The following is a 14,139-nucleotide window of genomic DNA, read 5'->3' as shown; positions in this document are numbered from 1 at the left end:
GGCTGCAGAGCTGAGGGGATATCAGTGACTTAGTGTGGGGACCCACATGATGTGGGCGCTCCCTCTGGAGAAGCAGTCTCCGTGGGTAAGAGGGAAGGTGGGGCCAGGCCAGCCTGGCAGTCAGGGCCGAGCTCTGGCTCTGAAGATGTTTACTGGTCAGGTGGCCCCACCACCAGTCTCTCTGACCTTATATAACCCTGAAGGAGTGCTGGGGCTTTGCCTGCCTCAGGCCTCCATCCTGGTAATGGCCTGAGCAGGCTTTGAGAGCTGAGGAGTTCTCTATTCCTACCTGGGTGATGTCCCATGGGGACTAGGCAGGGAAGGTCTCGTGAGAGCAGATTCTACAAGCGTATGGCCCAGGCTGGTCACAGAGCTGTGTGGAGGCAGAAGGGACACACAGGGAGGAGTGGGTACACTGTGCCTCACAGTGGACAGGAGCCGAGGGGGCCCATGGAGCAAGCCAAGTGGGCCTCACGGTTTCTCCGTGAACTGGCTGCCCTTGATGAAACTGAGCCCCAAGCAGTCCATGGCAGTGAGTCTGTGAGACCAAGGAGTAAGTGTGCTCTGAGGCTGCAAAGGGGCCTCAGCAGGTGCTTCAAGTGACAGCACCCATGCTGACAGTGCCTTCCTGCCATGAGGAGCCAATAGAATAGGGGAAGGTTTCAAACAGAACAGCAACAGAGCAGCCATCTTAAAACTGTGTGTGTGTGTGTGTCTATGTGATGTGTGTGGTATGAGTGTGATGTGTGTACATATATGTGGTGTGTGTGATGTGTATGTATGTATATATGAGTGTGGTGTGTATATGTGGGGTGTATGTATATATGTTGTGTGTGTATGTGTTCAGGCAGGAAGATCAGGAGCTCAGAGTCATTCTTGGTTACATCTCAAATTTAAGGCTAGCCTGGGACACTTGATCCCTGTGTGAAAAAACAAAAAGGCCAGAGATAATGGCACATGCCTTTAGTCTCAGCACTTGGGAAATAAGAGGCAGGAGGATCTCTGTGAGTTTGAGGCTAGCCAGGGTTACATAGTGAGATCCTGTCTCAAAATAAATAAAATAAAACAAAACAAAATTGCACTCTGGGGCTTTCCAGAAGAGGAAGTGGGGAACTGCTCCTCTGGATAGTTCACAAACCCTCACAATCCTCCCTCCCTCCTGTGCTTTCCTTACCGGGAAGGTCCGAGCCTGCCAGCATGATCGCCTGCTGAGGCTGGAGAGTTGGTTATCGGGGTCTGGTCCTCAGGGAACCTGGCATCGGTGGGGCTGGCCCCCTCACCCCCTCCTTTACCGTGAAGATACTGCAGGGAACAGATGTGGGTTGGATGTCAGCACTGGTGCAGAGGCCAGGGGAAGGCCACAGGGCACCTTGGCTAGTTCCCAGCTCCAGGAGTTTGAAAGAAGCCTCTCTTCAGAATGAATGCTGGCCTGGGCAGCAAAGACACAGCTTGCATAACAAAGACATCACACAATGCCTCTGTTCAGAAGGAGGCTGCAGAGAGAGGCCAGTGCGGGCCAGGGCCACAGAGGTAGGAGCTGACATCTGTGAGGGCCTGCTTCCTTCCCTAGGTAGCCCCATGTACACAGTAGGACTAGAGAGGTCAGTACAGCCATCAGAGCTAAGGCCTGGACCTCAGAAGCCTGCAGGGCCAGTGGCTATGTGAAATGGGGCTTCCCAATCTCCTCTCTATTAGTCCCTCTCTCTCTTGGGTACCAGAAGATCCTTAGCAGGAGGTTAGGCCACCAAAGGACTGCAGTGAGTATAGCTTCTAACAGCTTGGCATGGACTGTCTCCAGGAATTCTGAGAAAACTGGATTGTGTGACCACACTGGGTGAGTGAAGCATGCCCCGCTGGCTGGCAACCTTGAGGTAGAATCTGTCCTCTTTTGGGTGCTAGACAAGGGCAGAGCGAAGGGATGATGCCAGAGTGCTCTATGCATCCTCCTCAGGATACCAGGGCTGAGGACTACGAGGCAGTGCCCCCCAACTGCCTGATGCCCAGACCTCTCCCTCAGCCTGTCCTGCGGCCCCAGGCTACCCTGGACACAGCAGACCAGTCAGTCAGTGCTAGCCTGAGCTGGAAGAGGCCAGGGGCTCTCAAAGGAAACAGGACAAGGCTGCTGTTGTAACACATAACCACCATGATGGTCATGTTAGGGTTAGGGAGCACCCTGTAGGAGGAATCCCTAAAGGCACCTGACTGTGAGCAGCCCTGAGCAGGCTCCCAAGCCCCACCCTAGACACTGGAGTGTGTGTCCCCACAGCAGGTGCCAGGCCCTGTAGCCTGTGCCTTTTGAGGGGAGTTCAGGGGAAAACATGGGCACACATGTGAGGAGAGATTAGCTTGGGAAGACCTGGAGGCTAAGAGGCCCACGATCCAGCACGGGGCTTCCTGGAGGCGCTCATGGCCATCTGCATCCTGAGGAGGAGGAGGGGAAGGTGTGTAGGCCATCTGAGGGAGAGCTGACAGTGCAGGAAGGGGAGGCCGATGGGAAGGCAGGGAGGGAGAGACAACAAGAGCCGGAGGGGAGGCTGGGTCTGAAGTGCGGCAGGGAGATTGCTCAGGGGCCAAGGGGTAAACAGGGATTGGGAGGGGACAACAGAAACCAGGATTATGGAAAGCCAGATGGAAATGCTACTTTGTAAGCTAATTAAAATATAATAATAAAGAATAAAAAGGCTGCATGAGTGTATAACACAGTTACCAGAGTCCACAGGTCACACAGGGAAACTGCACGAGTGGGTAACATTGCTACCAGAGTCCACAGGTCACACACGGAAACTGCACGAGTGGGTAATAAGGCTACCAGAGTCCACAGGTCACACACGGAAACTGCACGAGTGGGTAACACTGCTACCAGACTCCACAGGCCACACACGGAAACTGCACGAGTGGGTAACACTGCTACCAAACTCCACAGGCAACACATGGAAATTGCACGAGTGGGTAACACTGCAACCAGACTCCACAGGCCACACAGGGAAACTGCACAAGTGGGTAATAAGGCTACCAGAGTCCACAGGTCACACACGGAAACTACACGAGTGGGTAACACTGCTACCAGAGTCCACAGGTCACACACGGAAACTGCACGAGTGGGTAACACTGCAACCAGACTCCACAGGCCACACAGGGAAACTGCACGAGTGGGTAACACTGCAACCAGACTCCACAGGCCACACAGGGAAACTGCACAAGTGGGTAATAAGGCTACCAGAGTCCACAGGTCACACACGGAAACTACACGAGTGGGTAATACTGCTACCAGAGTCCACAGGTCACACACGGAAACTGCACGAGTGGGTAACACTGCAACCAGACTCCACAGGCCACACAGGGAACCTGCACGAGTGGGTAACACTGCAACCAGACTCCACAGGCCACACAGGGAAACTGCACGAGTGGGTAATAAGGCTACCAGAGTCCACAGGTCACACACGGAAACTGCACGAGTGGGTAACACTGCAACCAGAGTCCACAGGCCACACAGGGAACCTGCACGAGTGGGTAATAAGGCTACCAGAGTCCACAGGCCACACACGGAAACTACACGAGTGGGTAACACTGCTACCAGAGTCCACAGGCCACACACGGAAACTACACGAGTGGGTAACACTGCAACCAGAGTCCACAGGCCACACAGGGAACCTGCACGAGTGGGTAATAAGGCTACCAGAGTCCACAGGCCACACACGGAAACTACACGAGTGGGTAACACTGCAACCAGAGTCCACAGGCCACACAGGGAACCTGCACGAGTGGGTAATAAGGCTACCAGAGTCCACAGGCCACACACGGAAACTACACGAGTGGGTAACACTGCTACCAGAGTCCACAGGCCACACACGGAAACTGCACAAGTGGGTAATAAGGCTACCAGAGTCCACAGGTCACACACGGAAACTACACGAGTGGGTAACACTGCTACCAGAGTCCACAGGCCACACACGGAAACTGCACGAGTGGGTAACACTGCTACCAGAGTCTACAGGCCACACACGGAAACTGAAGTGTCAGGCAGGTGTCCACAGCATTGCTGTTACCAGCAATTGCTCTTAGCTGTCTACCATAATGAACTGGTAAGACCCTACTGATGAAGACATTACACACTTTGGTTACAGGACACAGAGATGGCACAGCTGGGGAGTAGCTGGGAGCACCCACTCTGCTGGCCAGCTTTCACAGTGCCAGGGCTGATATGGAGGTTGTCGGAGGAGAACAGTCATCAAGGGTCATGCTTAGGTATGACCCCTGTAAGATAAACAGCAGCCTGCCGGACAAGACGCACCCCTGCTGCAACAGCCACATGACTCTTACTGGGGCGCCAATAGCTTTCTGGATGATCTGAGGCCTGCTCCACAGGCTACAATTTGTGCTGATGCAGTAAACACTGCGAAGCCTATGGTTGGGGAGGTCAGCGCCACAGGGAGGGATCTTCCCTTGCTGTTTTGCTACATGGTATCAAACTGCCTTTAAGTGTGTTATACCCATAGGGTAGTGCGGTTTCAGCCTTGGTCAAAGACGCTTCTGCTTGCTGTGGGTGATAGCTACATAGTTACAGGGACTTGTAACTGGTCAGAATGATGACAACAACTAAGCAAGTGCTCTAGAGACAGAGGAGCAGACTGAGGACAGAGGGGAGCTATGGAACATGTCTTCTAGACATGACACAGCTGTTGCACACATGTGTTCTTAGAAGGGCTGGCTACCTAGACAAGGCCCACACAAAAGTGGGGCCTGGTAATATTCCAGCATGGAATATTCCCCTCAGGAGGGGAGGGACTCCTGACAGCCAGTGGGGCACTCACTTTCTTCACGGTGTGCCCAACTGCTGAGCTGCCCATGCTCCAGTTACTAACCCCCTGGCATGCTAACATAACTCTAATTAAACTCAGTGACACACATGTGCGCGCACGCACACACACACAAGACATGGAAGCAAGAGGAGAACCTGTGAGGAAGGAGAAGTCAGAGGGGGTTTGGGAGGGTGGGAGAGGTGGCATTGGGTAATGGGGTATGAAAATGACCCAGATACCATGTATACATGTATGACATTGTCAAAGAGTTTAAATGTTTTAATAATAGAAAGTGTGGCCATCCTACTGACTGCAACGTGACCACAATGGCTGGAGTGACAGCTACCGCATTGGATCATCAAGATGAGTGCCCAGGCTGCAGATGGGAAGGGTGAGCTGGTAGGAGTCTGGATCCTCTTGACCTTGGTAAAGCTGACAGGACAGGGTGACGAGAAGGGTGACAGGAAGCCAGGTGGCTTCTAGTCTGAGCAAGAACATGCTCAGGTCGTGCTTTAGACAAGATCAGCCATGCTCGGGTGGTGTGGTGGTGGACGGGCGTGTGTTTCAGGAAGGAAGTATGTGCAGATTAGAAGGAAAGTTCTGGAAACAGCTGATCCACACGGAGTCAGACGGTGCAGAGTAGCCAGTGCTGACGTGACTGGAGAGTGGAAGGGGCTGTGTGGAAAACACTGACACTCTGGCCTGGGGGCACCCAGCTCACCTGCACACTGAGTTGCCCAATCTCCAGCTCCAGCTGCCGCACCTTGGCCTCACGATCGGCCACCATGGCCCGCAGCTGGGCCACAAGGCTGCTGCTTCGTTGGGCCTCACTGTTGACCTTCTGGTCCAGGTGCTGCTGAGACGCGCGTCTGGATTCCTCCTGCACACTCAGGCTGCTCAGAATGTCCTGCAGCTGTTTCAGCTGGTCCTGAGGCCAAGTCAGAGGGCAGTTAGAGGTAGCCTTGAGCTACTTAGAGCAGGGAAGGAGAGAGACAGTCAACTTTCCCCCAGAGCCGTCCAGCTTTGCCTAGCACAAGAAGACTATAACAGGAGACACTAGCTATCTCTCCGAGAACCAGGAACACAGATAAATCCCTGAGGGATTCAAGGCTCCACTCTGATCCCTTCTGGTCTCAGATTCCTCTTCAGGTCCCAGGAGGAGCTCAGTGGGTGGTGCCTAGCTGGTGGGAAGATCTGTGAATACAAAGGCCTGAACCAGTGCCTGGATCCAGTCCATCTCACAAGGAGTCAAGCACCTAACTTGAGGCCCAGTGCCTTGAACATGTCCCCAGGGAGACTCTAAGGACAGAGGCTTCCAGCTTTGGGACAAAAAGGAAACCCACCCTGCACACCCTAAGGGCTGGCCCCGCTCCCCGCCCTCCTCACCATAAGGGCATCGATCAACTCATCATCATGCCTGCCCTTCTCCACCAGGGTCGACATCTGGCCCCTGAGGGTCTTCACCTCACTGGACAGCACCTTGTTTCGAGACCGCATGCCCTCGAACTTCTTCTTCAGCTCCTCCAGCTCTGCCTGGAGGGTGTCCCGCTCACTGGCCAGTTTCTGTGATTAGAAAATGAAAGCTGAGGGCACCCTGGACCCCACTCTCTGGGGAGACTCAGGGTTGGGGGAGCAGTTGTTGAAGGGCACAAGAAGTAGTGATGGAGCCAGGGCCCTGACCTCAGGCAGGCTCAGCTCCCCGCTTTTCTGACAGGCACTTGGTAGACAGCTTTACGGGGACAGGGTGGGATAGGACAGGGCGGGGCAGGATGGGTCAAGTTGGCAGCACAGCATCCCTCTTGCTTTACAACATGAACATCAGGACTGGCAAGATGGCTCAGCAGATAAAGACCTGAGCTTGATCTCTGGGACCTACTCAGGAGTGGAAAATGACTCCTGCAATTGTCTTCTGGCCCCTACATGTGTGTGCGTGCTCGCTCTCTCTCTCTCTCTCTCTCTCTCTCTCTCTCTCTCTCTCTCACACACACACACACACACACACACACACACAGCACACACACACATATGCATGCACACACAGCACACACACATGCACACACACATGCACACAGAGCACATAACGAGACTGGCTGTACTGCCCATCAAACCCACTTTTTAACCTAAATGGCTCCTGTCCACCTAACTTATGTTCTGTTTGTTGTTCCTAATACAAGCCTCTTCCCAATTAAAGCCACTCAGTGAGGGACCACTGGGTACACACAGCCAGCAGGCTTCTGTGACAGACATCCCTACTGTGTGGGGATGCGAATCCCCTCTGCATTGTGCACCTGGTCTAACCACAATAAGCTAGAAGCCTATATACTGCACACATTTTCAGGGCCTCTCATTCCTTTCTTCATCTTTCTATTTCCTGTGGGCCTACTATGTGTCTGGGTTGTGACATGCTCAGTAAAGCAGAGAGAAAAACAGTATTTGTTCCTAAGGAGTGACACCCAAGCAAGGGACAGACTGCTGCCTGTGATGTGGGGGAGGAGACACAACAGACTATAGTCTGAGGAGGACTTCCTAAAAAGGTGACAGCTGAGGGCACTTGGGAGCTGCTGAGACAAGCAAAGGCCCTGTGTGTGCTAGAGGTCACGAGGGGCTGATCAGAGGCAAGGGCATAGCGGCAGACCAGTCACTGACTCAGACACTCCCTCTGTTACCTTCTCATGCCGAGGGTGGAGTCGTCTGTCAGTCTTCCCACACCTCCCTTTCCTGTCCATCTGTCCATTCAGCTCAGTTATTCCAGCCTGCCCTTGTTAGTTCCCTACCTTGGTGTTCATCCCTGGTCACATCTCAAGGACTGTCAACTCTGCTTCTCACATCTCTCTGCTCCCTTCTCCCCCAAACCTCATTACTGTCCGAAGATCAGGAGACCATGTCCATGTCTCCTGGTGATCAGGCTGGTACACAAGACGCAGGAGGCTGGAGGAGGCCATGAGGAGACTCCTGACACTCCTGGCCTGGAGCTTGGCAGACACACTGATAGATGATGTCTCCCAGTGAGCAGGTATGGAAGGCCTCACTGTTGGAAGCCTGCTTCAGGTGCTGAGGGCCAGAGACAGCTCCCACTCGACTCGCAGTTAGCAGTGAGGCACAGCTGAAGTACTGCCAGCCCCCTCTGACCGAGGCCTTGGGGCACTTATTTCTGGCTTCACCCTATTCCACTATTGGGGATGTGACCCAGTGTGAGGGCTCACCATCCCTGTCAAGGTGTCTGAATTCGTAATCACCCATAAGACACACTCCTGGGGTATTTCCAGCGGAGAAAATACCCACTCCGATGGGTAGCACATCCCACTGGCTAGACACCAGACTGAATAAAAAGGAAAACAATGGAGCCACCACACACTGGCATTCACCGTTCTCAGACTCCCGGTTCCCACCACGCTTTCCCTCCCTAGCAGGATGGATTCCCCTCAAACAGTGAGCTGAGCCCAGTCCTTCCTTCCTCAAGTTAGTTTTATCTTGTGTTTTATCACAACAGGGACAATGACCTAGACAACCACATATTTTCTCTACAGGAAGTTTTACACATAGCTCCTCTCAATCTGCCATTGTTGGACCACAAAGCATTCACCTAACGGCCCCAGGGTGAGGTCCCACCCAGGCAGCTCAAACTGGTGGACAAAAGTGCCTGTGGTCTGTGAAGGACAGTCACTTTCCTCTGAGTGCTGTGAACCTCCCAGCCCTGCATGCTGGACGCGCCTCACCTCCCAGCCCTGCGTGCTGGACGCGCCTCACCTCCCAGCTCTCCTGCTTGTCCCTCTCCAGGCTGCGGATCCGCAGGAGGTTTTTCTCCTGTGCAGTCATCTTCCTTGGGTCTGAACTGAGAGGCAGCTCAGAGCTCGACGAGCCTGCAGGTTTATTCTGACGCTGTCCCAGTTGCTTCTCAAGATCTCGGACCTAAGGGCAGGAAAGCTGGCTGTCCCACCAGTCTACAGCCATGGGTCCTGCCACCTAGGTGCCATGGAAGACTGTACCAGACTAAAGATGGCACCACCCCTCCAGGGGGGCACAGGATAGGTACAAGCTAGGAAGACCTTAGGCAACTGGAGAAGTCATCCAGGAGGTTTATTTAGGAGAGATGGTTCTGGGTGGTGAGAAAGCCCCTTCCTCCTGTGCCCAGCCAGGCTCCTTCTACCCACCTGAGGGCACAGTGCTGCAGTGAAGAATCCGCACCCAATGCTCTGAGCCTGCGCACCCCCAGAACAAAGGGCTGGGAGCAGGGAGGGCCTGGAAGCTATATCTTAACAGGAGGCATAGGTGATTTTTTTTTTAAAAACGAAATGTTTCTTTTTTATTCTAAATATTCTCATAGTAATTGTACAAACAGTGGGCTTGGTTTCCCTGCGATGCTTCCTTCTGTGACCTTGTCTGAATCACACCCACTCTTTTGCCCTCCCCTGGTTTTCTTCTTCTTCTTGTCTGTCTCTTTCAGGTCAATTAAGAATCCTCTATGAGAAAAAACATGAGATATTTGTCTCTTTGGGTGTGGTTTGTTTTACTTAACACAATAATATCCAAGTCCTATTCATTTTCCTGCAAATATCATACTTTTGTTTTTTATTTATGGCTAAAATACCACTGTTCATACACACATCTCTCCTACAATGTACCAATAGTGTGCACTTTACATACTGACGGGCATCCAAGCTGAGCCCATACAGTAGCCAGGCGTCCCTGGGATCCGCTGTGCTGACCCAGACTTCTCTCGGCATATATCAAGGAATGGTCGAGCTGGGTCATATGGAAACTCTGCATTCAGTTTGCGCAAGATCCCTACACTCAGCTCCACAGTGGCCACACCGTGTTCCATCTCAGCCATTCCTCTATCCCCACATCCTAGATCCTCACCGAGATATGCTGTTCACGACAGCAGTGGCTACAAGAGAGAAAATCCTAGTGTATCCTTACCCCGATGGCTAAGGATGCTGGCTATCAACAGGTGGCTGGCCTGTGATCCCAGTGACGAGACACAGAGACGGAGAGTCCTGGAGCTTTAGGAGAGACACTGCCTCATGTCTACTCTGGCCTCTTCATGCATGCACACACGTGTGTGTACACACAAATGTATACATTTGGTAACCATTTGTATTTCTTCTCTTCAGAAGTGTATGTGGAAATAACTGTGTATTTAAAATTTGAGTTGCATGTTCTTTTGCTAAGTTTTTTTAGTTCTTTATATATTCTGATTATCCATCTTCAGAGCTACATGCTGCAAAGACTGCCCACACAGCAGGTTCTCAACTCTCTGCTGTGTGTTCCGTTCACTGATCCCTTTAGTTTAATGCTGTCCTATCAGCTCTGGCCCTGTGTCCCGGCGATGGATCTTATTCAGAGGCCTGTGCTCTTTTCCTAGAGCATTTCCCGGTTTGGGCCTAGCACTGAGGCCTCTGATGCATTTTAAGCTGTATTTCTCAGGGAGAGAGGAAGGCTTTGGTGTTATGCTAAGTGGACACCCGGCTCTCCTACAGCCGGGCCACGTGCTGGAGGTGCCTGTTCTCTGGTGTTATGCTAAGTGGACACCCGGCTCTCCCACAGCCGGGCCACGTGCTGGAGGTGCCTGTTCTCCAGTGCATGCTTCTTACACCACTGCCAAGAATCAGATGGGGTCAGGCGTGTTCAAGGTGGTATGGAAGCAGGTAAGTCATTCAACACTCAGCTTAATGATAGTAATGGTGGATTTGGCAAGGCTGGTTTATGCTGGGTGCTTATTGGTAAGGAGACATGAGCTCACAGCTCTAGGGTGCCAAAGTTTTGGGGAATGTTGTTTTCCTTCATGCTGGCTTCAAGGATTCCATGGACAACCCTAATTACAAAGGCACTTGGGAGGGTGTAGACTTGATCCCTGGGGATGCAGGTGGTATGCTCAAGGAATCCAGGGAATCACACATCTTCCAGAAGCTTCTCACTCTAAAGGCAAAATGGGGGTAGTGGTGGGAGTGGGTGGTAAACCTGGGCTGACCTGTCTAGTGCCCTCTCCAGGATGGCTCCATGCTGAGGAACCCGCCCCTACACATGCCAACACAATCTTTCTTGCCAACAGCCCAAGGATTTGGGGGCAGGGGAGGCACAAGTGTTGTTATCCCCATTACATGGATGCAGAGACTGAGGCACACAGAGTAATTTGTACGCCAGTCCACAGGTCGTGAGGAAATCACTAGGGTTAGAACTCAAGTCAGTCAGCTCTGGAACTGCTTCTCTTAACTACCTTTGGTGTGTGCCAAAATACTTAGAAAATAAAGAGACAGACCAGGCTGCTTTACTGGCTAACAAAAAGCTTCTGGTATGAAACTGGAAAAAGCATTACAGCAGTCAAGCAAACTTATGCGAACTCAGGCAAGCGTGCCTGAGAGAGAGACAGAGATGAAAGTCAAGGCTGTGGGGCTGGGAAAGAGCCAGGACTGGGCATGTGACAAGTCTTATGTAAGTGTGTGTGCAGTCAATAAGCCAATGGAACCCCTCCACTCTGCAAGGGCATGCTGTGGGCCCCACAGGCCTGCGCCAGTGCGTGTGCTTGGGTCCAGGGAGGGTCAGGGCCAGGAAGAGTCTGATGACTCACTCACCTTGCTCTGCAAAACTAGGATTTGTTGAGCCCTTCCCCTCCAGGTCCCTGGTGAGGCCAGGAGCTGCTGGATGTTTACATCTTCCCCGACTTCATTGGCCAGAACCTGAAACAAAGCAAGGTGCTCAGAGTGGACAGGGAGGGGCCACCTGGGCCCTTCTTGCTCTCACTGCATGGCCTTCAAGGCAGCGCTGGGGTGGGGGTCCTGCTGGTCACGGCTTTATCTTCATGACCTTCCTCCTACCTCAGAGCTCAGCTGTCAAAGGTCCAGATCCGCTCTGCCCGGGCAGGTAGTGAGCCCATCACCCAGTTCTTCTCTGGGACACGCCAGCACTGTCCTGTCCCCGAAGGCCCCCTGCTCTCCAACATCCAGCCACCATTGCTACAGAGCTCACCAGGGCCTGTCTCCTTGCATGACTTGCCTGGGATCACAGAGTTCTGGAGGGCTCATGGGGCATGCAGCCAAGTGACTCTTGTAAGCACAGAGAAGTTAACCGAGGCTGCTGTGCTTCAAGAAGACCTGACAGTGGCTACCAAGGCTGCATGAAGCTAGGCCCACCAGCTCTGAGATTGAAATAATACCCTACATCTGTCACCAAGCTGGTTCCCATCCAGGAGGTCAAGTCTCTGGCCCTTGTTTCCACAATAGAACACTGTTTTGTAATTCTTGGCCAGTCTGAGGGGTCCGAGCAAGGAGGGCAGATGCCAAGTTCGCTCCGTTAATCCAACACCCTGGGCCGGAGCATTTGCCTTTGAAAGGGGCCTTCAGTGCACAAATTCCCTGTTTGTTTCTATGCTGCAGATCACAGGTGCAAAGCAGCAGGAGGGCCAGGCAGTCTTTGAGTCACAGGTGAGGCACCACCCTGAGTGGAAATCCAGGGTCTACCAGGGCACAGGGCAGCAGCAAGAGGCAGAGAAGGCTCTCAGACCTCTCCCTGGTGGGCAGAACTAATCTCCCTCTGTCCACAGGCAGATCCCAGAGCAGTGGGCAGCCCTTCTAGGAAGCCAGCCACCCCATACCCCAGACAGAACTGGTCCAGCACAAGCAGGACTGATCACCCCTGCTTTGGAAGAAGCCAGTGGGCCATCAGGATTTCCCTGGGACCAACCCTGGCCACACAAGAAGTCCCACACCCTGACTGTGGAAGACCTTCTGGGCCACGCGGAGCTCCTGCTTTGTGGACTGGATCTGGTTGCGAAGGTCACTCATCTTCAGGTTGGTGGCTGCCAGCCTGTCCTGCAAAGCCTTCACCTCTGGGCTCTCCGGCTGGTAGAAGGACAGGGAGAAAGTGGTCACTTGTGGCCTAAACACTAGTGACAATCAGGGCTACTATCTATGTGGCTCTAGGCACTGGCAGGGCTGGAGTTCTCGGAACCCCAGCTACTCGAGGTGCAGAGCAGATGCTGTGGGAGCTAAGGCTGCACGGCCATCGTGGGGCAGAGCGTGCGGACTCAATCTGGGCAGCCCGGCTGGGTTCTTGGCTCTCTGTATTGCACATACATGTGTGGCTAGGGCATCCAGAGGAGGCAGTGGGTGCCATGCCTCCCAGACACTCCTTGCTGTGACCAGCCAGGCTAAAAGCACTCTCTTTCCACCTGCAGAAAACCACACTAGCCCAGCAGGCCACACTATGATTTCCCAAATCTGGGCCTCATCATCTGGATTTGGGGTTATCAGCACAGGCTGCGACCCTGCCAACAGAGGTGTGTGCTGCTTGTTTGCTTGGATGGAAATAAGGCCCAGGTCCAGTCCCTACCTGTTCCATATCACTAGCAAGATGCATGCTGGGACTTGGTGTCTGTTTGTGTCTTCTCATTTTAAAACTCATCTAAGCTGGGCTGGAGAGATAGACAGCTTACTGGTTAAGAGCACAGAATGTTCTTCCTGAGGTCCTGTGTTCAATTTCTAGCAACCACATGGTGGCTCACAACCATCTGTAATGGGATCTGATGCCCTCTACTGGTGTGTCTGAAGACAGTTACAGTGTACTTGTATAAATAAAATAAATGAATCTTTAAAAAAAATAATCTGAGCTGGTTGTGGTGGCACACGCCTTTGATCCCAGCACTTGGGAAGCAGAGGCAGGCAGATCTCTGCGAGTTCAAGGCCAAACTGGTCTACAGAGTGAGTTCCAGGCCAGCAGGGGCCGCACATAGAGACACTGTCTTGATGATGGTGATGATGATAGTGATGATATGTTTAAGGCATATGCTGGATTATTATACTGCCTGTCTCAGTCTCAGATATTCCTGATCAAACTATTCACGCTTCTTCCATCAGTGATGAAAGTCACGTCCAGAGAAGAGCAGAGCTGCCCTAGAATACGTGTGGCTGGGACAGAGCAGTGGGATTAGAACCCTCACGGGGCTGGGACAGCGCAGTGGGATTAGAACCCTCATGGGGCTGGGACAGCACAGTAGAATTAGAACCCTCCCGAGGTTGGGACAGCGCAGTGGGATTAGAACCCTCATGGGGCTGGGACAGCGCAGTGGGATTAGAACCCTCATGGGACTGGGACAGCGCAGTGGGATTAGAACCCTCATGGGACTGGGACAGCGCAGTGGGATTAGAACCCTCCCGAGGCTGGGACAGCGCAGTGGGATTAGAACCCTGGTGCTTCTACTATCTTGGCCAAGTCTCCCAATCTGAGCTTCTGCTGCCAATGGTGCTACAGATTGTCATGGCAACAGTGAGAATGGTTAGCAACTTAGTATCCATCCGGCCTTTCTGAGACCCCTGTTCCTGCCCCAGTGGACCAGGGGCCTGGG

The 14,139-nt window shown here is 52.9% G+C and overlaps 1 protein-coding gene across 1 annotated transcript in view; it reads right to left on the bottom strand.

Annotated features, from left to right (window-relative positions):
• Ccdc13 (coiled-coil domain containing 13) overlaps nucleotides 1–14,139 on the bottom strand; it is a 44,740-nt gene that overhangs the window by 10,530 nt on the left and 20,071 nt on the right. Inside the window, exons 6-12 of the mRNA XM_052186929.1 lie at nucleotides 12,521–12,637; nucleotides 11,372–11,476; nucleotides 8,547–8,708; nucleotides 6,186–6,362; nucleotides 5,521–5,727; nucleotides 1,175–1,302; nucleotides 290–373 (exon numbers count right to left, since the gene is read on the bottom strand). Of these exons, the coding sequence (XP_052042889.1) occupies nucleotides 290–373; nucleotides 1,175–1,302; nucleotides 5,521–5,727; nucleotides 6,186–6,362; nucleotides 8,547–8,708; nucleotides 11,372–11,476; nucleotides 12,521–12,637 (980 nt within the window). The remainder of the gene's footprint in view (nucleotides 1–289; nucleotides 374–1,174; nucleotides 1,303–5,520; nucleotides 5,728–6,185; nucleotides 6,363–8,546; nucleotides 8,709–11,371; nucleotides 11,477–12,520; nucleotides 12,638–14,139) is intronic.

The sequence above is a fragment of the Apodemus sylvaticus genome, chromosome 7, assembly GCF_947179515.1.
Source record: "Apodemus sylvaticus chromosome 7, mApoSyl1.1, whole genome shotgun sequence".
Lineage (NCBI taxonomy): Eukaryota > Metazoa > Chordata > Mammalia > Rodentia > Muridae > Apodemus > Apodemus sylvaticus.
Note: the sequence above shows the minus strand (reverse complement) of the source record. Positions and strands in the feature narration are given on the sequence as shown.